Source organism: Gordionus sp. m RMFG-2023, chromosome 5 (assembly GCF_954871325.1).
Source record: "Gordionus sp. m RMFG-2023 chromosome 5, tfGorSpeb1-WG-v2, whole genome shotgun sequence".
NCBI classification, from domain to species: domain Eukaryota; kingdom Metazoa; phylum Nematomorpha; class Gordioida; order Chordodea; family Parachordodidae; genus Gordionus; species Gordionus sp. m RMFG-2023.
Window position 1 is genome coordinate 21,827,736 of NC_088779.1, and position 20,146 is coordinate 21,847,881.

At 28.2% G+C, this 20,146-nt stretch overlaps 1 protein-coding gene across 3 annotated transcripts in view; it reads right to left on the reverse strand.

Moving 5' to 3' along the window:
• Window positions 1-8,814: 8,814 nt before the first annotated feature.
• The window catches only part of LOC135929908 (uncharacterized), a 54,881-nt gene continuing 43,549 nt past the window's right edge, over window positions 8,815-20,146 (reverse strand). The window contains exons 18-33 of one of the 3 annotated variants that reach the window (XM_065466648.1): window positions 18,889-19,050; window positions 17,501-18,000; window positions 17,218-17,276; window positions 16,879-16,962; window positions 16,363-16,649; window positions 15,603-15,749; window positions 15,119-15,198; window positions 14,219-14,412; window positions 13,614-13,727; window positions 13,053-13,329; window positions 12,817-12,937; window positions 12,519-12,606; window positions 12,108-12,311; window positions 10,829-11,479; window positions 9,798-10,273; window positions 8,816-9,448 (exon numbers count right to left, since the gene is read on the reverse strand). In XM_065466648.1, the coding sequence (XP_065322720.1) occupies window positions 9,234-9,448; window positions 9,798-10,273; window positions 10,829-11,479; window positions 12,108-12,311; window positions 12,519-12,606; window positions 12,817-12,937; window positions 13,053-13,329; window positions 13,614-13,727; window positions 14,219-14,412; window positions 15,119-15,198; window positions 15,603-15,749; window positions 16,363-16,649; window positions 16,879-16,962; window positions 17,218-17,276; window positions 17,501-18,000; window positions 18,889-19,050 (3,659 nt within the window). In that variant the 3' untranslated portion in view covers window positions 8,816-9,233. Of the gene's footprint in view, window positions 9,449-9,797; window positions 10,274-10,828; window positions 11,480-12,107; window positions 12,312-12,518; window positions 12,607-12,816; window positions 12,938-13,052; window positions 13,330-13,613; window positions 13,728-14,218; window positions 14,413-15,118; window positions 15,199-15,602; window positions 15,750-16,362; window positions 16,650-16,878; window positions 16,963-17,217; window positions 17,277-17,500; window positions 18,001-18,888; window positions 19,051-20,146 lie in introns of all 3 variants that reach the window. The other 2 variants (XM_065466650.1, XM_065466649.1) reach the window with 2 other exon arrangements.

The following is a 20,146-nucleotide window of genomic DNA, read 5'->3' on the forward strand; positions in this document are numbered from 1 at the left end:
AGTTATAGTTAATTATATTTTATATGAGATTTAAATAATGGAACTAAACGTTTACCGTCGTTATTAAGATATTTATAAAAATCCTGGCATGACATTTTATAATTTTGTTTAACCATTAACTCGGCCTCTTAGTATATCTTAAGCTTAGATTAAAGATGATTAAGATAATAATATTTTCAAAGATGAGTTCCACTTTCATTGCTAATTTTTAAAAATATTACTTCTAATATTAATAATATATTTTTTAATATATAATAGTACATAAGCAGTTTATATTGAAAATAATTTTTCTTTTTATATATTTAATTATAACATTTTATTGTCCAAAAAACAACATCAGTATTGGAAACTAATGCTTTAACCTCAAAACAATCTAAATCTCACCTAGAAGATAACTATCATGGTATATATAAATAAAAATATAAAATATGTATAATATTTAGGATTTTTTAAGCTTAGATTAAAGATGATTAGGATAATAATATTTTCTAAGATGAGTTCCACTTTCATTGCTAATTTTTAAAAATATTACTTCTAATATTAATAATATATAATAGTACATAAGCAATTTATATTGAAAATAATTTTTCTTTTTATATATTTAATTTTAACATTTTATTGTCCAAAAAACAACATCAGTATTGGAAACTAGTGCTTTAACCTCAAAACAATCTAAATCTCACCTAGAAGATAACTATCATGGTATATATAAATAAAAATATAAAAAAAGCACTAGTTTCCCATACTATTCTAACTTCAAATTTTGAAAATGTCGAATGGATTGGATTGGATGGAGAATTTAAAATTAGCGGAAAAATAAAATAAAAGAACTAGACATATTTTTCGAATAAATATTTAAAATTTATTTTAAAAATATAAAAATAATCAAATACTGTCTCTCAAAATTATTATTTATATATTAAAAACATTAAAATGCTAAAAAAAAAATTGTGGGAGAAATTAAAAATCTGTGGGAGATTTTTGTGGGAGATTGTGGGAGATTTCTAATTGTGGGAGTTTTGTGGGAGTGAGATGTATGTGGGTAAACTAAAAAATTGTGGGAGACTCCCACTGATGGGGGCAGGCATGGCAACCCTGTATGTGGATCTATTTTTATCTCTCAGTAAAAAATAATTTCTTCTATCCTCATCCACTGTTTTTTTTAAATATTTTAGTTTGTATAATTTTAAATATATATGAAATCGAAAATTTAAATAAATATTATAAGACCATTTATAAAAAATCGTTTTTTTTCAAAGTAAGAAATAACAAATAGTAATATATGCTTCTATAAATAACCAAATTTAATCGCATACATGATTTGCAATATCAAGTTATTTCGCTTTTTTAACGATTATGGAGCGATAGGAATTAAATTAAACATACCAAGAGGACAAAAATAACTCAAATATAGGTATTAGATAAATTGTGGAATTTATATGTGAAACGGTTAAAAACTTATTTTGTGCCGGTCCGCGTCTATTTAAAAAAAATAATTTCGGTTTGGATCTAGTCTAATATTTTTAAAAATTGAGCCAGGCCGGGTAGGGCTAAAATTTTCAAATATTATATATTTACATTTTGTCAAATAAATTGATATATTTTAAAATTCTTACAAGAAACAGGGTGGTAATATTTTTTATTTGTAATATTTTCTTTACAATCAAAAAACATAAAATAAATTTTTCTATATATAAATGATTCGGGCCGGGTGGATAAATTATTTTTATTTCGGGTGGGACGTTACGGAACAAATAAAAAAAATTTCTTTCGGCATCGGGGCAGGATAAATTTTTTCAAAAAATATTTTGGGGAAAATTAGACCTGTTACAGATCGCTATTTTGTGCATTATATCTCGTGTTGAATTTATCAAAACATCTTTTATCAATAATTTTTAATGACGACAAATTATTCGGGCGGTTTTTTTAATAAGAAATGGGCAAATAATTAATGATAATTAGCAATATCTTAATTAAATGTGCGGTAGAAAATATTTGGTGAGTATTAAATTTTTAGGAAGTTAATAATTAATTTCCAAGTTTTTTTAATTGAGTATTTAAAATAAATAGGCACTTTTTAAAATAATTTGGGAGAAATTTTTTAATTTTTGGTTAGTTAATAAATAATTTTCAAGTTTTTTATATACTTGAAATGTTTAATTTTTTTGAACCTAACTTTGAAAATGGATTTAATTTTATAATGAAATCAATTGATGAAGAACCTGGTTATAGTAATGATTGAAAAGGAAAAAATTAAGAATACAAATAATACAAGATCAGGACCGTCCTCCTAAATTAGACAATTTTAGGGGCCGCCAAATTCTTTACTCAATTATTTTAAGCCTCTTGAAAAATGAAAATCTTTTTTTGTGTACACTACATTCATACAAGTAACAAGGCATTATTCTTTTTTTTAATGTAAAAATCCATGTATGCATTTTGAAAAAGGGTTTGGCATGTCTAGCCATATATATTATATAACAAAAAAATAAAAATTATAATAAAAAAATAAAAATTATAATAAAATTGATAAATGTAAGAGCATTCATAAACAAAATGTTATTTTTTTTCAAAGTAAGAATAAACAGCGAGATATATATTTCAAACAAAATGCATCATATTTTAATCGCTTATTGCAGAGTTACGCTCCTTTTTGCTAGCTCCCGCTCCTACCTTCTCAAAAAGAGCTAGCTCCCGTTTCCGCTACCACTTTTTTAAAAGGAGCTAGCTCCAGCTCAGGGTGCCAGATATTATTTATTAGAAAACGTGAATTTTTTTTTTATAATAATTAATGGGGGCTTTGCCCCCCATACTCCCCAATTTGTGAGTCTTCGACCGGGGTAATTGATGTACCATACTCATCTAAGTTAATATGTTATATTTAATATAACAAGATTTTTAAGACAATGAAAATTCTTTATTGATTCACTAATAACAATTATGATGTATAATTTTCTCATGTTTATAAATATAGCATAATATTAATTATTATATTTTGTGGATGATTTTAAAAGAGGCAATAAAGATTTCCCATCGGCACTGTGGAGATAGGCTGAAAGCTATTTGCATGAATTTTTTTAACCATAAGTTCAGCTTCCAATGATGACGTTCTTTCGCCAAGCAGTAGTCATTAGACTGAATATTCTCTATGATGAAGCATTTGAATGCGGAATAGAAAATATAAAATTGCATATTTTCTCTATCAATGGTGAGTTTTTATTAGAAAGAAAATCCATCCATTTTTTGGGATTGTTTTTTGATAATTTTTCTTCATAATAGGAAAAATAATTGTGAATATTCCACAAAGAGAATTTCTGTATCTATGTTTGGTATTTTATAATTACTAATAATTTTTTGTAATTGTTCAAATTCTGGACATTTTTTTAATGTGATAGGGCAAAGATATTTCCATATATTATCTATAATATCATAACGTTTTTCTATATATTATATAATTTATGTTATTGACTAAAGTGCCAACGTTAAGGACAACACTAAATATGCCTCTGCAAAATCATCTTCAAAAATTATTTTCAAAATTGGTGGGGTTGCTGATAATGATAAGAAATATTCTTTAAGGAGTTTAAAATACTTAAGCATCCGTTTAATCGCTGGGATTAATGTAAGCCAGCGTGTTGGAACATGGTGAAGTAATTCTGACCATTCTGAATTGCACCATTCTACCAATTCTTTTAAAATTGTAACTCTTTTTGTCGAGTTGCTAAATTCATCATAGCATTTAATTACTATACTCTCAATATCATATTTGAGAAAAATTATGGCCTTTTTAAACGAATTGTGAAGAATGTGGCATATACAACCCATTGGTATAATATTATTATGTCTTTTCAATTCTGTTCAAAATCTTTAATTTTTCCCAAAGTTTACAGATGCGTTATCTGCACAATAGGCCGTTACATTAGCAATATCAAGTTCAGCGAATTTTAAATTTTCCAGCAAGTATCTAGATATGTCTTTAGGGGTTTCACTATCAGACGAAATTGTTTTAAGTAATTAAACATTTATTCCATTCGTTTTGTTGAAGTATCTAAGTAATAAGGGAAATGTTTTTATATTAACTTTATTCTATACATCTGTTAGGAAAACGGATGATTGTTTTTTAGATCTTTTATAATATTTGCCTTTGTTTCTGGTGCCAAAATATTTTGTATTATTTTAAAACCTTTTGTTCTGCCACATGAAAATATTGATGCAATTTTAGAGTCAGGAAAAAGTTTGTAAAATAGCTTGCTTGAACAATCAGCCGACATATAGCTATGGGAATGTTTTATGGAATGATATAATGTTGTTCCAGCAATAACAGACAAGGTTTCATTCTTAGAATATTCGGTTACGTATGATGATATAGAAGTATTGGTTCTAGATTGTTCATTTGTCAGCTTATGTTTGTTAGATTTCATATGTTTGATCATATCATACTCTCCACTTTGACTTATTGAAAAGCGTGATGCACATATACCACGTTTTACAGTCGACTCTGAATGCTGCATTAACCATTCATATTTTCGTTCCCAACTTTTATTATAACTTATCTTATTATTACTTGAGGATGAGCCTCCTGAAATATTTTAAATTTGCAAATCCTGTAACAAGTTCAAGAAATAGATATTACAATAAATTTTTAGATAAAATGAGGTTTTAAGAAGATACAGAATAAATCAAATTATAAATTAGCAATTAAATAATAATCTGATCTACTGAATAGATATTAACTTTATTATAAATTATTTTACTTAGTTATTTTATAAAAATGATCCTGAATCTAATTAATCAACTCTAGCAATTAATGTTTTTAGATATTTCTTAATTTGATTGTTAATTTAGCAATATCTAAGTTAAATTAAACTAATTATAATTTGTGAGTGTATGTACAATTAGTTTATTTCATTTAACATTTTACGAGTTTTAATATAAGATCTATATAATCCATAAAAGAAATGTATAATTATTTAAATTCATATTATTATTATACTTGAGAAACTTTCTAAAAATTAAATTTGTGTTGTGGGTAATTGATCAATGAATATGATTGGTTAGTTGGAAAATTAACAAATACTACAATTTTTTTAAATATTTTAAAATAAAATTAATTTAAATTTTATATTTGTTTTTAAAAATATTTTAAAAAAATTTAAAAATATCTTGAAAAAATCTAAAAACGTGAGAAAAAGTGTGAGACTAAGTGTGATTATTTTAATTTACTCAAAAAACGTGAAGTGTAAGAAAACGTGGGTAAGTAAAAAATTAGGTATGAAATCGTGAGAATCACGGCTAAATTGTGACATCTGGTAACTTTGCTCCCGCTCCAAGTAATGGAGTGCCACTCCATAACCGCTACTTTGATTTTCATTTTTTAGAAGGTACACGAAAAATCCTATTTTTTTTTTCAAAATGTTTTATTTATATTAAATGATCTATCAAAAAATTTACAATCTTTTATTAGCCTTTAAAAGTAATAAATTTTCTAAATTAGAATCTAACAAACATCCATGCCTCTCCCCTAAGACCTGCTTTGCAATACTAAATAAGCGCTCCATAGAGCTAGAGGGAAACGGGGTATTGTATTTTATAGATATTTTTTAATTCAGGTATAAAAAAGGAGGTTGAACAAGAAATGAGAAAATTAAAATAAATATTAAAATATATTTAAAAAAAGAATCATATTTAACGACCCAGGGTCAACTATAATGAATTGCCCAAAAATAATTATAACCATTTTAAAAAAATTATTCCAAATAAAAAAAATATAGTAATAATTTCGTAAAGAAAGATTTTTTACTTTAAGATGCTTTTTTAGATTGGAGCTGCTCACTTTTGAAAATGAAACACTTTTACTTAAACACAAAAGGCATATTTTGCCCTTAAATTTGTTTGATCATTGGATCAACATCTTTTAGAAGTTTAAAATATTTTTTGTATGATGGAAATTCGATTTCTTCTTCTATGATTTTTTTTATCAAAGATTATAGCGTCTGATATGGTGAATAAATCAGGTCAACCATAATTACTCAAATATGAATATTAGATAAATTGTCTAATATAAATGCTAAACGTGTAAAAAAAAAAATCGAATTCTGCATTATTTCATGTTAAATTTACTAAAACACCTTTTATCAATAATATTTAATTTAACATTTTTTCTAAAAACGAAATAATTTGCGTTCGTTGTTATACAAAAGGAATGCGTTCAAATTAGTGAACCCGAATAAATGCCTTAAAACATTAAACAACAATAAAATATAAATCATACTTCGTTAGAATGCAATTGATTATGCGGAAACGGGTTCAACAGGAGCTAAAGGTAATCGCCATATTATATTTTATGAAAAAGGATTTTAGTATAAAATAGTCAATATTTCATCTAATGAAGGTTTTCGTCCTGAGGTTTCTTCAATTCTTGATTTATTTATAAATTTCTTTAAATTTGATGTAAGTGCTTTTCTTAGTCTTTTTGTTTTGTGAAAACCTTATTCAAGACCATTTTAATGCCGGATAAATGTAATTTATAAAATTAATCATGTTATAATATAAACCATTTCAAATAAAAATATATAAGTATACTATCCAGAAACGGAACGTGTGAAAATATTTGACAAAACAGCTGAATAAGAAAAAATATTTTTTTAAATGAAAACTAAATGAAAAATTGAATAAATTTACGATAAAAATTAGTCCTAACACTGTGTTTTATTTCAAAAAAAGCTAATTTTATTCACCTTTACAACCTTTTTAAGCAATGGTTTATTAAGTAAGCTTCATTATTTGATTTGAATTTTAATAAATATTTATTGTTAAAATTCAAATAATATAAAACCCTATCTTTAATATTTTCAAATAAAATTTTAAATCTTTATCCTACATAAATTTTGTAATTATTAACCCGATTCTAATATATAAATTAAAAATAGAGAAATTTATGGGATTTTCTTTAGAACATTCCTCAAATATTCGATATATATCTGCCTGCATGGGCATCAGTTTTGTTCATAGATTCGTGAAACAACATAAAATCTAGACAAGGAAAGTCCAGCATATCAAATGCTGCATTTAAAATGTTTCTTTGTTTTAAAATTATATTAATAATCTCCAGATGCCGGCCCGAAATATTTTTTAAAAAGTTTTGCCGACCCGGCCCGAACCCAAAATTTTTTTAAAAAAAATTTACCAGCCCTGCCCGGCCTGAATTTATTCAGATATAGAAATTAATTTTTATAGTAACTCAAAATAAAAGATATATGTTATATGGCATCTATTTTTATTTTACATTAAAAATTCAACACAAAATTGATAAAATTCGATATATTAAAAAAATTTCCAAGGCCTGACCCGACCCGAATTTTTTTTAAAAATATTAAGCCCGACACAGCCAGAACCCGATTTTTTTTAAAAAAAGATCTCTTATTTCCATTGCACTAAGTTTGATAAATTTTGTAGAAGCTCATGACGTCTATGGAACCAATGTAATGATAATTATTCTAATAGATTATTAGTCGATGAACTATGGACATTATGTGCTAAAAAGTAGAACAAGACTCTTTATATTGAATCACCTAATGTTAACTAATTTATAATAAGAATTTTTAATCAGACTTTTTAATTAAATATTATTTATTAGTAAGCTAATAATTTATAATATAAAATAATTAATATTTTTTTTAATAAATCAAAACAAACATAAACTTTATTTAAATAAAATTATTTTTGTGCAATCTAAAAATATATTAATATTTAAATTTATAATACCTTCTTCCAATGTTCTCTTGTTGGAGCTGGCATATGAATATTCCATATAGCATCACATACCTCTGGAATGATAGTAGCAATGAAACTTTTACTTAATCTGCTACTATAGGATAGTTAAGAGTAATTAAGGCTTGTTCTTAAGTATATTAAATGGTTTATATATTTTAATAGCTAAATATATCACCTTAAAGTAACAAATAGTCTCTTTTTTCAGGAGTATCGTTGTTTTTGCATTTGTTTGTATATGCAAAATTTTATTTTCAATTTTGTAAAGTATGTAATAGAAAAAATTTCTGGATAGTCCAAGATAGTGAAAGAATTGGGAATCAAAATTGATATAGATCATATACAGATCTCTTTCTTAATATATTATAGTTACTTTGCGTTTTTTTGTAATGTCTCAAAATAAAATATCTTGTTATAAGATTCAATTGTATAAAAAATCATCTGTATAATATATGCTTGTTTGGAAGTAAAAAATATTGCGAAAACCAAAAAGCGTCGTGTTTGCAAGTAGCCTAAGAGCAAAAAAAACATATAAATCAACTTTGGACAACCTAAAATTAGTGTGAGAAATCAATTAAAGACTGGGTTCATAAACCTAAATATTTTGAGGTCCAGATTTAGTACGAGCTCGGGAAAAAAGAATTCCTCGAGTCCAGAGGTCCAGGATCCTGCAAAAAATAGAATTAGGATAAAAAAAAATTGAGCAAGGACGAAATTAATAATTCAAATAAAAATTGCTAATAAATAATCAAAATTTTGGTTTTGAAATTCATTTATTATTATTGCTTGTGAATTAAATAAATATATGTATATAAAATTATTTTCCATCTTATTTTAAAAAAAAAATAGGAGGGAAAAATACAAAATAGTAATAAAAAAAAGAAAAGAAAAAAAAAGTATTTATAAAGCAAAAAAATAATATATAATATATTTTTTAATTGAAACAAAAAATCGGTGGTTATAAATCCATAATTTTTAATTTGGAAAATTTTCTTATCAATATATTATATTATGGTATATAATGCGCATGCGTTTAAATTTTTAACTTTTTTTTACAATAATAATACAGTTAGTTTTGTAAGTAAATCTTATTTACTTTGTGAGATTAAAATCACTATAAAAAAGGAAGAAAAATTCTTCGAATTTTTGGAAAAATATCGAATCTAGTACTAATTATATAAGTTTATATTAATGGTGTAAAAAATAACCAACTATATCATTTAGAGATATTTATAGTATATTTAAAAAAATATATAATAACATATTGGTTTAAGGAATTATGATTTGTTTGTAACTTGGGAATGAAATTTTTTAAAAAAACTGATAGATCATAATATTAGTATATGGAATTACAAAATAAGTTGGGATTTATGTCAAATAAATAACGATTAGGATATCAATTATAGATTTATCACAATTTTGTTTCCCATCGATTCTCTTGGCGAGAGGGGTACGGGATGAACTTAAGTCTTTTCCACAAGTGATAATATAGCTTTTTCGTCGAAATTATTATTTTTCAGACATTTTGAACCGGCCGCTTCGAGAATAAGCGGAACCTTTTCGTTATCATTTACGGTTCGATATTCGAAATATATAAGTGATGATGAGTTTGTGACTTCATCGATGCTCTCTAAGGTGGTTTCCACGTGCTTGATGCAATGGTCGATGAGTTGGTGTTCTGATGAAAAATAAATATTATAATTTTAAAATTTTACGAGGAAAATAATAATTGGCATAAGATAAAAATTATACTAAAAGAGTTTCTATAGGTCTGCCAACCAATGATGTTTCTTCGGGTGTTCTAATTTAGTATCGAAATTTTTTTAAAATATTTTTCAACTCAGCCCGACCCGTTGAAAAAATTTTAATTAAGGAAAAAATACATAATTTCGACTAAAAACCATAAAAAAAATTGTAAATTTCAGGCCCGGACCCTAATAATAATTTGTTGTACAGCCGGCGGAATTCGCGTCCCTTTACTATATATATACTAGTTATCGTATTTCCTAAAATATTAATCGTAAAACCTTCCGATTCCAATCCATCCGTCAAATAATCTTTGCTTGAATCTGGAACTAAATCAGGGGCGTTGGTTTCGCGAAGAATTTCAATATGGATATCTTCCGAGTAATCTTTTCCAACCTCGTCGTCATCGTGGAGCGAATCCAAATGTGGATGATTTGGGGCATCATTTTTAACAAGACTCAAAGGTTGGGCCTTAATTATCTCTGACCTTTGGATGATTAAAGGTTCCCCAGTATTTTCGGGTTTGTTGTATTGATAATTTTTATAAGCATCATCGTCAGATGTTCCATCTATGGAGAAAAAATCCGTGCAATTTTTTGAGGTTGTTGACGAATCGAAGGCTCCTCGTTTACAGAAAAAATGCATCAAGCGGGTCAATTCGAAATTGAGTGACGTAGATATGATAAATAAATCGTCTTTGATTTCCATCAAACCGAGAGCCTTGTGAACGAAGGGCCACTCTTGGTCATTTTTCAGACTAGATTTTAAAAAAAAATTTGTTTTAATGACAGAACATCTTTGAAGATGATACATAAATTAGTTGCATATACTTTTGTTGGAACCGGATGTCGAAAATTTAAAAATGGATTCTTTTAGAGTGCTTAGATTTGTTACGAATTCGAATACCGGTTTCAATTTGATATCCAATATAATCCATTCCATAATGTGGTCATAATATATAATGAGCGATATTTTATACGAACATAAGAAATACGTGGTGATTTGTAAAAAGAAAATGCGCGATACATTTTAAATGATTTGTTTAAATTTTTCGACATATTGTTTATTAACAGATATTTGAAACCGAAACCAGGTCCGAGTCAAATAAAAAACAGAACCGAATCAAAAAGAAAACTGAAACCATAACCGAGTCAAATAGGAAACTCGAAACCAGAATCGAGTCAAATAAGAAAACTGTAGCTATAACTTCTTTTAAAAATATTTTTTATGAATCGAAACTGCTCTTTAAGAAATTTTCAGAACAGGACTTTTTTTTTAGCCGAAGTAATCTCTACATAATTATAATTATTACCCTTTAGCGTCAGCTTTCTCGATACCCGCTTCGTCATTTTTCAAAAATCCTCTCTCGGATCTATCATCCAAGCTGGTAGTGGAATCCATATGTTGTATCTTTTCGACGTTTTCAAACATTTTCAATCTGTCCCTGAGCTCTTTGGCTTTGTCCAACGCTCTGGCAAGGATGATTCCTTCATCGTCACCCATCCTTACTTCTTGCTCAGAGAATGTTTTCCATGTAAGGTGATCATCCGTCGATTCCTCGCTGTGTAATAAGTCGCTTGATTGATGCGTTATATCGCTTGGTGTGAGAATATTCGATTTGGCTTGGAATATGTTTTTACCATCTATTTTTGGGTGGGCAGAGGCGTGAAAAGATAAAACGCGCGATACAATATCCCGCTTGTTAGCAAGGGCGGAATTGAGGGCGAGGTCGGCGCGCCTAAGTTGTTCATAGAGGGAGAGAATGGGGTGGGCCCGACAAGAAGGCAGAGGGTCTCTCACTACTACCTCGCAGGGCCTTACCAATTGCGGTGTGGCGACGTATTCTACCAATTCTTGTTCTTCTTCCTCTTCCATGTCCTCTTCTTGTTGTGACTTTGGGTGGTCCTCTTCAGGCGTTTGTGGAGGGAGCTCCGGTGTCAATAAATCGGGAGGTAGATCGATACTTTTAAAATATTTGATTTGATTAATTAATAATTATTATATTTATTTGGGGGGGATGTTAACGAGTTTGGAATATTTAAAAAAAGGGTTAAATATAAAAAGATGTTAACAAATTAAAAGGATAGAATGAGTGGGGTTTACTGCTGATTCTATAGAATAATACTTTAAAATAATTTTTTTCGAAATTAAAAAAGTTTATTCCTCCCATTTCGCGTATCATTTAATGTAGCATCAAACTAATGTTGACAAATCTCTGCGTTTGAACCGAATACAAACGGCCTAACCAGAAACTATCAGCTCAATCTCGAGGTTTTCGATGAAGAAAAAAATCAGCTAGGCTTAGTGTATGTTTTGGCTAAGCCAATTTTAGTCACATAAGTAGTTAGACAACAAAATCCAGCTAATAAAGTACTTTGACGTGTCCTGGGTCGACTTATTACTAAACAACCTAAAAAGCAAAAAAAACGACGAAAAATATTCGTGCTACTAAATATTTAATACAAACAAAAATAGGGTGTTCTATTTGAAGCTGTTTAGCCCAAAAATAAGTCGGAGCAGGACAAAACCTTGATACTTAATTCGACGTATAAATAATGTAAATATAGAGAATTCAGAAAGGGAATATATACTTCAAAGCCTCCAGCGAGCCATTTTTAATGTTTGGAGGCTGTTTGGAAGATTTTTCGGCTTCTTTTGCGCCACTCGTGGGGTCGGAGGAGTGCCTAGAAGCACCCGCAGAGGTTGTGATCGAAGAAAGGTTGCATTTGGGAATAGAGGCAGATGTCTTGATCCCTTTGAGTTTTTCGATCGTTTTTTCGATGTTAAGTAGCCATCTTGCGTTATTTGTTTGTAGGATATAAAAACTTATATATTTAAAGATATTATTGACGAGAAGAAAATTCTTTTTTTTAAAACTAAGTCATAAAACATATAAAGAGTGTTTTTTTCGTTTTCAAAATATATTTTAAAAATTAACATACATAAAAAATATCAGTAACTTAATTAAAAACGAAAAAGAAATGTTGCTAATTTAAAATTACTGTTTTCTCTCGTTAGACGTAGAGGCTATAAGTTCGTATAGTTGTGGGCCTTCGCTCACAGTGCTAACTAAGAAAAATGCCCTTTTGTCTATGAAAAAAAAATAAAATTTATATTATTAATTTAGAATAAATTCGAAAATTTTCGATGTAGAACTACTCTTGAATTCTGTGATCAAAAATTTGACATTTGTCCCGATTTAAGTTTTTATAAAGTTGAACCAAAAATAATGTAAATATTTGAGTATTTATACATTGTAAAGTAATAACATTAAAATTGCGCATTCAATTTTTTTTAAACCTGTGGCAACATTTTTGGTCAAAAGATTATTTAGCTTTATGACAGGACTATGTGATAATTTTGATTCTTCTTTGGCCGGAGTTACGTTAGTAGATTGAAATTTGAGAATGTATCGCTCATCCTATAAAATGTTTTTTTTTGAAAAAAAGAAACGATTAATTTAAAAAAAAACATATTAATCATTTTGTTTTTCTTTCCTTTTTCCGTCTCCTAAAATAAAATTATATCAATATTACCTGTTTCTGCGTGATCAGTAACAAATCCTCAAGCAAGAGGGCATAAATTTCAACTGTTTTTGTTCGCGAACATTTCCATTGCAGATTGCCTTCCATGATTAGTCTCTTGGAAGTTAGCTTGAGATTCTTAAGTTCTTGAAGTTTCGGGTTATCGTGCACTTTTTCGTAAGCCCGTTCGAGGGCAGATTTGTCAAGCCGAGATTCCACTTCTATGAGCCGTTGATAATTTTCGGCTTCCCTGACGGACTCGTTAACGTGCGCTAATATGGAACGGGCTCTAAACAAAATAAGAACTATTTTTATTAAATCTCTTTATTATGGGTTTGCTTGTCAATAACTCCTTTTACCGTCAGAAACCCTCCTCAGCTATTTATTCCTGACGAATGTCATTCTGGTTCAGTCAATACTCAAATTCCACCATTTATTGTGGCGATTTATCTTCCCTTGCCTTACCTTCTATGACTAATTCCTTAGCCTAATATAAATGGGCCGCCTACTTTCCATGTATAACGGATCTCCCTAAATCTTCATCAACAATAACAAGGGAAATGTAATACATACCTTTCATAAGAGACGGCCAAGTCCTTGTATTCGATTGTTTCTCCCTTTTCGTCCGTTTCGCTAATGGCAGTATATTTCATGACGTTCTCAATTAGCAAAGGGTACTTGGTCAATCTATTTGTGAGTATGAACGTGTGTTTAATAGAATAACTTATTTTACTTATGGTATTATTTTATCAACAAATATCCTATATTTATCAAAATATCAACTTCTGTGATTATTATGTGTGATATATTTGAAGGAGTAGTAATTTTATGTATTTGCTTTTTATAAATAAACCAAATATTGTTTAGTTTAATGTGAATTTTATGTTAGATGAGATTGTGTCGCCTGGGCTTCGCGCGGTTTAATTTGAGTATCATAGTATAATATCTTTTTAAAAAATTAAGCACGCTTATCTTAAAAAAGAGTTTATTAATAATATTCAAAAATCGTTTGGCATTGACGAAAAGTAAGGCGTTCAGATTAATTCATAATCAAAATGAGGTTTGTATAAATACTAATGTCATTATTCTTAAATCGAAATAAATCGGTATTTTTAGTAGTAATTCCTATTAAAAAAATAGTTCAAAAGATTTTGATGACAAAATGGAAAAATATGGACCTTTGCATCTCGCAAGGAACTAAATCTTTTAATTGCAGTCTCCGGCATAAGGGATTTGATTCGGCTTCGCAGAGAAAGGACATGAGTTTGCTTTCCTTACGTTGCTTCAGTTTAAGAGCTTCGAGGGCTAGGGTCTGGTTTTCGCAAAACCTGGCGCAAGCCGTTTGAAATTCTAAGCCTGAGACGCCGTCGAACTGTTATTTTAATATGAATAAGATATATTGATATATCACCAAAAGTGTAATCCTTAATAATGCTGAAACTATACACTCACTCCTTACTATTGTTTTTTTTCAAAAAAAATATCAGAAATATATAAGATAGATTTTAATTTGAAGTTTTTTAACTATGGGAAAAATCAATATTTTTTAAAAAAAAGCTATATTGACATTTTTCTGGTTTGTTTAAGTGATAATATTTGAATTAGCAACTTAATATTCATCTAAAAATTTTTTATGGAAACTTAGGTGCTTAAAAATAAAAAATTATAAGAGGGGAAGAGGGTGTTAAGCACCTCTCCTAATGAAGGAAATTATCCTTATATTATTTTGAAAAATTCAAATTGAATCTACCAAAAGTAAATAACCACCCCTTCCCCAATTTCTGGCTCAAGTAATAATGATCTTATTTTAAGAGATCAAATAAATATGATTATTTATGTTTCCATTTATAACTAGAAAAAATTATTTATTATTAAAACTTGTCAAATATTAATCTTTTTTATGCAAATTTGACTATACAATCGTGAATCAAATTATTAGGAAATCATTATAAAAAAAATTTTATGGGTTTATTTAACGGGGGGGGGGGGAGGGGTTGTTTATATTATTCTTATAAATGACAATTTTCTTAAACATATTATAATAATATATTATTTTCTTGATTTTAATTTTGTCTTACGAAATCTAACAGCATCGGGCCGATCGAATCGATAATAACGTTTTCCGATTTTTTCATTTTCATTTTTTGATTCAATTCGCCTTTCGAAAAATAAAAGAATTCAATTCGCCTTTTGAAAAATGAAATAATTGGAGGGGGAGGGGGGTGAAAAATTTTCACGGTATCATTTAAAAGTTTATGACAATAATGCTCAATACTGGGAAATGCTGAGATTTATTTTTTGTTGTTGGGTGAGATAGGTATTAAGAAAGATTCAAATTTTAACCTTGAATAAATATTAAAATCATCCGTATATTTCATAATAAAACGAAAAATCACCTTTCCTAATCAACAAAGATGCTCGGGAACTTGAAAATCAATTTTATAAAAAAACTTATAAAGCATAGTCCAACAAATTGTATAGAAGATCCACAAAAAGGATCGTTAATAAATAATTTGATATTATTAATTTAAAAAAATATAATTTTTTTTTGTATTTTTATACCGTGTATCCTTAATAGTTCGTCTAAATTAGGGAAAAGCCTGTCTAGCAATTCTTCCGAAACCAAATTTTCGAGTTTCATGGGTCGGTAAAATATGTAATCTAGCACCTTTAGATTACGCACGTGATTTTTTTCGGTGTGAAATAATTCTATAAACAATAACATGCAAATAATCATATGGTAATATTTCGAAACCTCGATAAGGTGATCACACAAAATCCTGCTCGTATTCTCATTTATTAAAATAGATTAGTGTTTAATATTTATACTATTTCAAAAAAAATTTTTTATATTTTAATATTCAGAATTGAAAATCTAAAAAATTCATATATTTAAATAAAATAAAATAATAAAGATGGAGGGAGTGGGGGTGGGGTGGGCAAGCTGGGTTCAAAGTTACCAACAATCTATTAAAATTGTGCGGTGTATAATTATTTTAAAATCATGTAAAAATTTAAAAGTATTATTATGTTGACATTACGCAACGGAATTTTTAAATAGGGTATAGAAGATTAACAACTCCTAAAAAAAGGTATTAATAACTAGATTTAAAAAATGATTTCATAATAAGATAACTTTTTATACAATAGATTTTTCTTAAAAAAAATATATTTTCAGTTTTTTTCCAAGTTTGAAAATGCAAATAATTAAAAATCATAAAGATTAAGATTTATTTAATATCTCAGATTTTTTTGGGAGTTGTTAACGCTATTATAAAAGATTTTCAGGGTCAATAAAAAATTAATAGCTCTTTTATAATACCGCTTATAACGTCCTGCCTCTTAACTTCTTTGGGCTTCATTTTTTTGAGGTGTTCCCAATCGACGGACTTTTGCCAATTGGGAATGCCCGGCTCGGTGTCCAGGTCCGGGTCGTCGAAATTGAGGTTCAATAGTTCCATATATTTGAGGAGGGAGGATGAAGAGTTGTTAGTCGTTGCTGACTGATTATTGGCTAGAATCGATAATTGATTAGATGCGGTACCATTGGAAATCAATGCATTGTCGGATTGTGGTTTGGAATTGAAGCTGGAAGTGAAATCGAAGGATCTGTAATGTAAATTATGATATAGATTAGAGGGGTTGTGGGGGGAGTTCTTATAACTTTGATAAAAATAAATTATATAACATGTATGTAAGCATAGGCATTTTCAATTTATATCATATACCTAAAATATTTTCTAACACAATAATTAGTCGAAAAACTGCTAAAATATTGTTTAATTTAATGTTAAATAAATTTACAATAATATTTTAAAAAAAACTCTATCCATATTACCTTTTGGAGGATTTGACTAAAACGGGTTTAGGTAGGTCTATTTCCGTAACCTGTTCAGAAGAGGCAGCCTTTTGTGCTATATCACTATAAAAATATTTATCGATTAAAATTCGTCACAAGAAAGTCATCACAAAACCATAGTACATTATCTTCAAGAGACCTGATGCTTAAATTGTTAAAACCCAAAAAAGAATGATAAAAAAAACACAAAATGCAGGAATTAAAAAGTATGGTAGAAATTGTATTCGATATTTAAGTGATGAAGATAATAGAATGTAAAGAAAATATAAGACATAAAAATTTTATAAAATATGTCAAACTAAAAAAATTTTTTTTAACCTTTTTGATCTAGGAACATTAGTTGTATCGCTCTTTTTACGAGGGTATTTATTTTCGCCCTAATTAAATATTTATGTTTAATTAAGCTTCACCAATAAAATTTATGTATACGTCCTAACAAACAATTTGAATTGCGCCATTTTAATCGGAAAAATTATTTTTAAAAAAAAGCATAGCAAGTGGCATTGAGTTAACTTGCTAATAAGTGAATAAGAAATCCTAACTTACTATCTCTTAAAACAATTTTTTTGCAAGTTACAAAAAAAACGAACGTATCCCTCACTTTGGCCTTCATACTCTCGGACCTTCCTACATGAGCAACGGTGGTCGTACTAGCGGTATTAGTGCTACTTTTGTCGCTACCCGGCATTTTGTTGTCGCAACTATCTATACTGTTCGAGGGTTCGTTCCTGTGCTTGTTAGAATCGCTGAACCACCGATTAGAAAAATTGGGGATTATGCTATTGGACGTCCTGGAGAGGAAAAAGGTAGCTTTCTCGTTGTTACCGGTAGAAAAGGAGTTCGATTGGGGCAAATTTTGATTTTGATGGTTGCCGGATAAAAAATTATTCCTGAGCACCGAGGAGGATTGCTTGAGAGGAGATTTATGTGCTTTACGGGAAGTTTTATCGGCAGCGTCGTTAGTGTGGATCGATGAATCGTTTACAATGTCTGGACCGTTAGTTTTGGGTAGCTTAATACCGGAAATAGACTTTCTGCTGTTGGACGAGGAAGTTGGAATGATAGGTTCTTCTTCTAGAGAATCCTCGTTTATGGCTTCGGCTTTTTTGGGGATATAAGCAAAAGTGAATTTTATAGGATATTATGTTATTGTAGTACGAAGTATATTAAAACTTAAAATTATCAATTAATGAGATAAACTCAAAAATATTTACTTATGACTTAAATATAGCAAATATTCCCGCCCCCTCTTCCCCCAAATAAATACTTTTATAGACTAATAATTTAGGGCTCATTGTGGCAGCTAAATCTGTTAATGGGTTTCCCGGAGCAGCCAGGTGTTGGTTATGCTCTTGCTTTAATTAGTAAAATTATTTAGATTCATGATAAATCATGAGAGATCGAATAGACATATTAATATATAATTTATTTAGTACTGAAAACTGATATACAAACCCATTTAAAAAAAAATGAACGTCTATATTTTGTAAAGGAGGAAATTTCACCTTTATAACGAAGATTCTAAATTATAGACAAGATAACCCTAAATTACATTCGTTTGATTTAATAGAAACTTCGGCGTCTATAAGAAAACATGATGGAATGCTGATGGAGATATCATTAACTACCTAAATCATTTTGATTATTAAAAAAAATTGTCTTCTTAACTTGTCTATATTATAAATCTTTCTCTTATTGACCAAAGTTTTAAGGTCGTGTCCTGGTTCGCCTTATTTCTAAATAGTAATCTCTTTAGCCATATGGCCTCATCTAAACACCCTAAAAAGAAGAGTCCATTTTGATATAGGTATAAGACAATGAGTCTTTTTATTTGTACTAAAAATATATAACAAATATATACCAAAATAGGGTGTCCTAGTTCAAAATCTGCTTAGTATGGTATGGACTAAACAGAAACAAGTTTCAAAAAGAAGAAGAACCAGGTTAGGCCAAATAGTTTTTTTTCAAAATTGTATAAAACTAATATACCAATGGAAGATGGATAAGGGTGTGACTGTGATTGTTGATAGTTTCCCGAATTATGATTTAAATCATTCGTAGTAATAAATGGTATGTGGATATTATAATCTTTGCTTTCTAAACGTTTTTTAGCCTTTTCAAGAGCGTGACTTGATGGAGGATAGGTGGGAACTGTTTGGTTTCGTGTTAAAAAAGGGGAGTTTTACATTAATTAATTATTTTATGTGCAAGTAAAGATTATTATTTACAAAAGACGCAATACACTTTTAGCTTTAACTTAAAAAAAAATCTAATAATTTATAGTGGGTTTGGTAGGATTATAATTTAAGATTATTTCAATTAATCTTTGAAAGAATTTAAATTTAACAATAAACCTACAAATTAGTATAAATAAATTTCTTTGCAAAATAATAAAGTATTTTATAGATTGACTAGTAAGAATAAAAGAGTGCCACTTAAATTTAAAATCCATGTAACTTACTTAGATTTAGCCCAAATTTTGATGATATAATATGTTCAATTTATATTTAAAATGTTTATTTTTTTACTGTTCTGATGCGATATTTTCTTATTATAATATGTCCAATTTATATTTAAAATGTTTATATTTTTTTACTGTTCTGAGGGGATATTTTGCTATGTATAAAAACCATACAATTTACTTTCATATTAACAAATAAAACAAAATTACTTATATAGATATCAATAATATTGATAATATTCATTTTTTGACTTTTATTAAAATATTTTATTTTACTTTAAAAATTGATATTTAAATGTTATTTAAATAAAGATACTTATAATTTTGAACAAATAGATTATTTTATTACCACCAGGGCTTAATCACTGTACCTGAGTTTAATTACCTATCAAGCATTAAATTCTGGTCTAATCGAACCCAACCTAATCCCTACATCCCTAAAGTGAAAGAGGAAAGTTCAGATCATTTCAATGGAATTCTTATAATTTATATTTTATGGTTAAATTATATCTATCAATATTAGCCAATTTTCTGAACAATCATGATATAATTGACAACCAATTTAAAACATGATTAAAAAAAACCATCAAAACCAAAACAAATATATTATCAATGAAGTCTAGGTAAATTTGTAAAAGGCTGAAGAAATTAAAACTACTATCACAACTGGAAGATAAAGATGATAATAATAATAAAAGAATGCGATATCAACAACATTTAATGCCGAACCATTGTTAAAATTCAAATCTAGTTTTTTCCATCACTTAAGTTCAATTTGATTTAAAA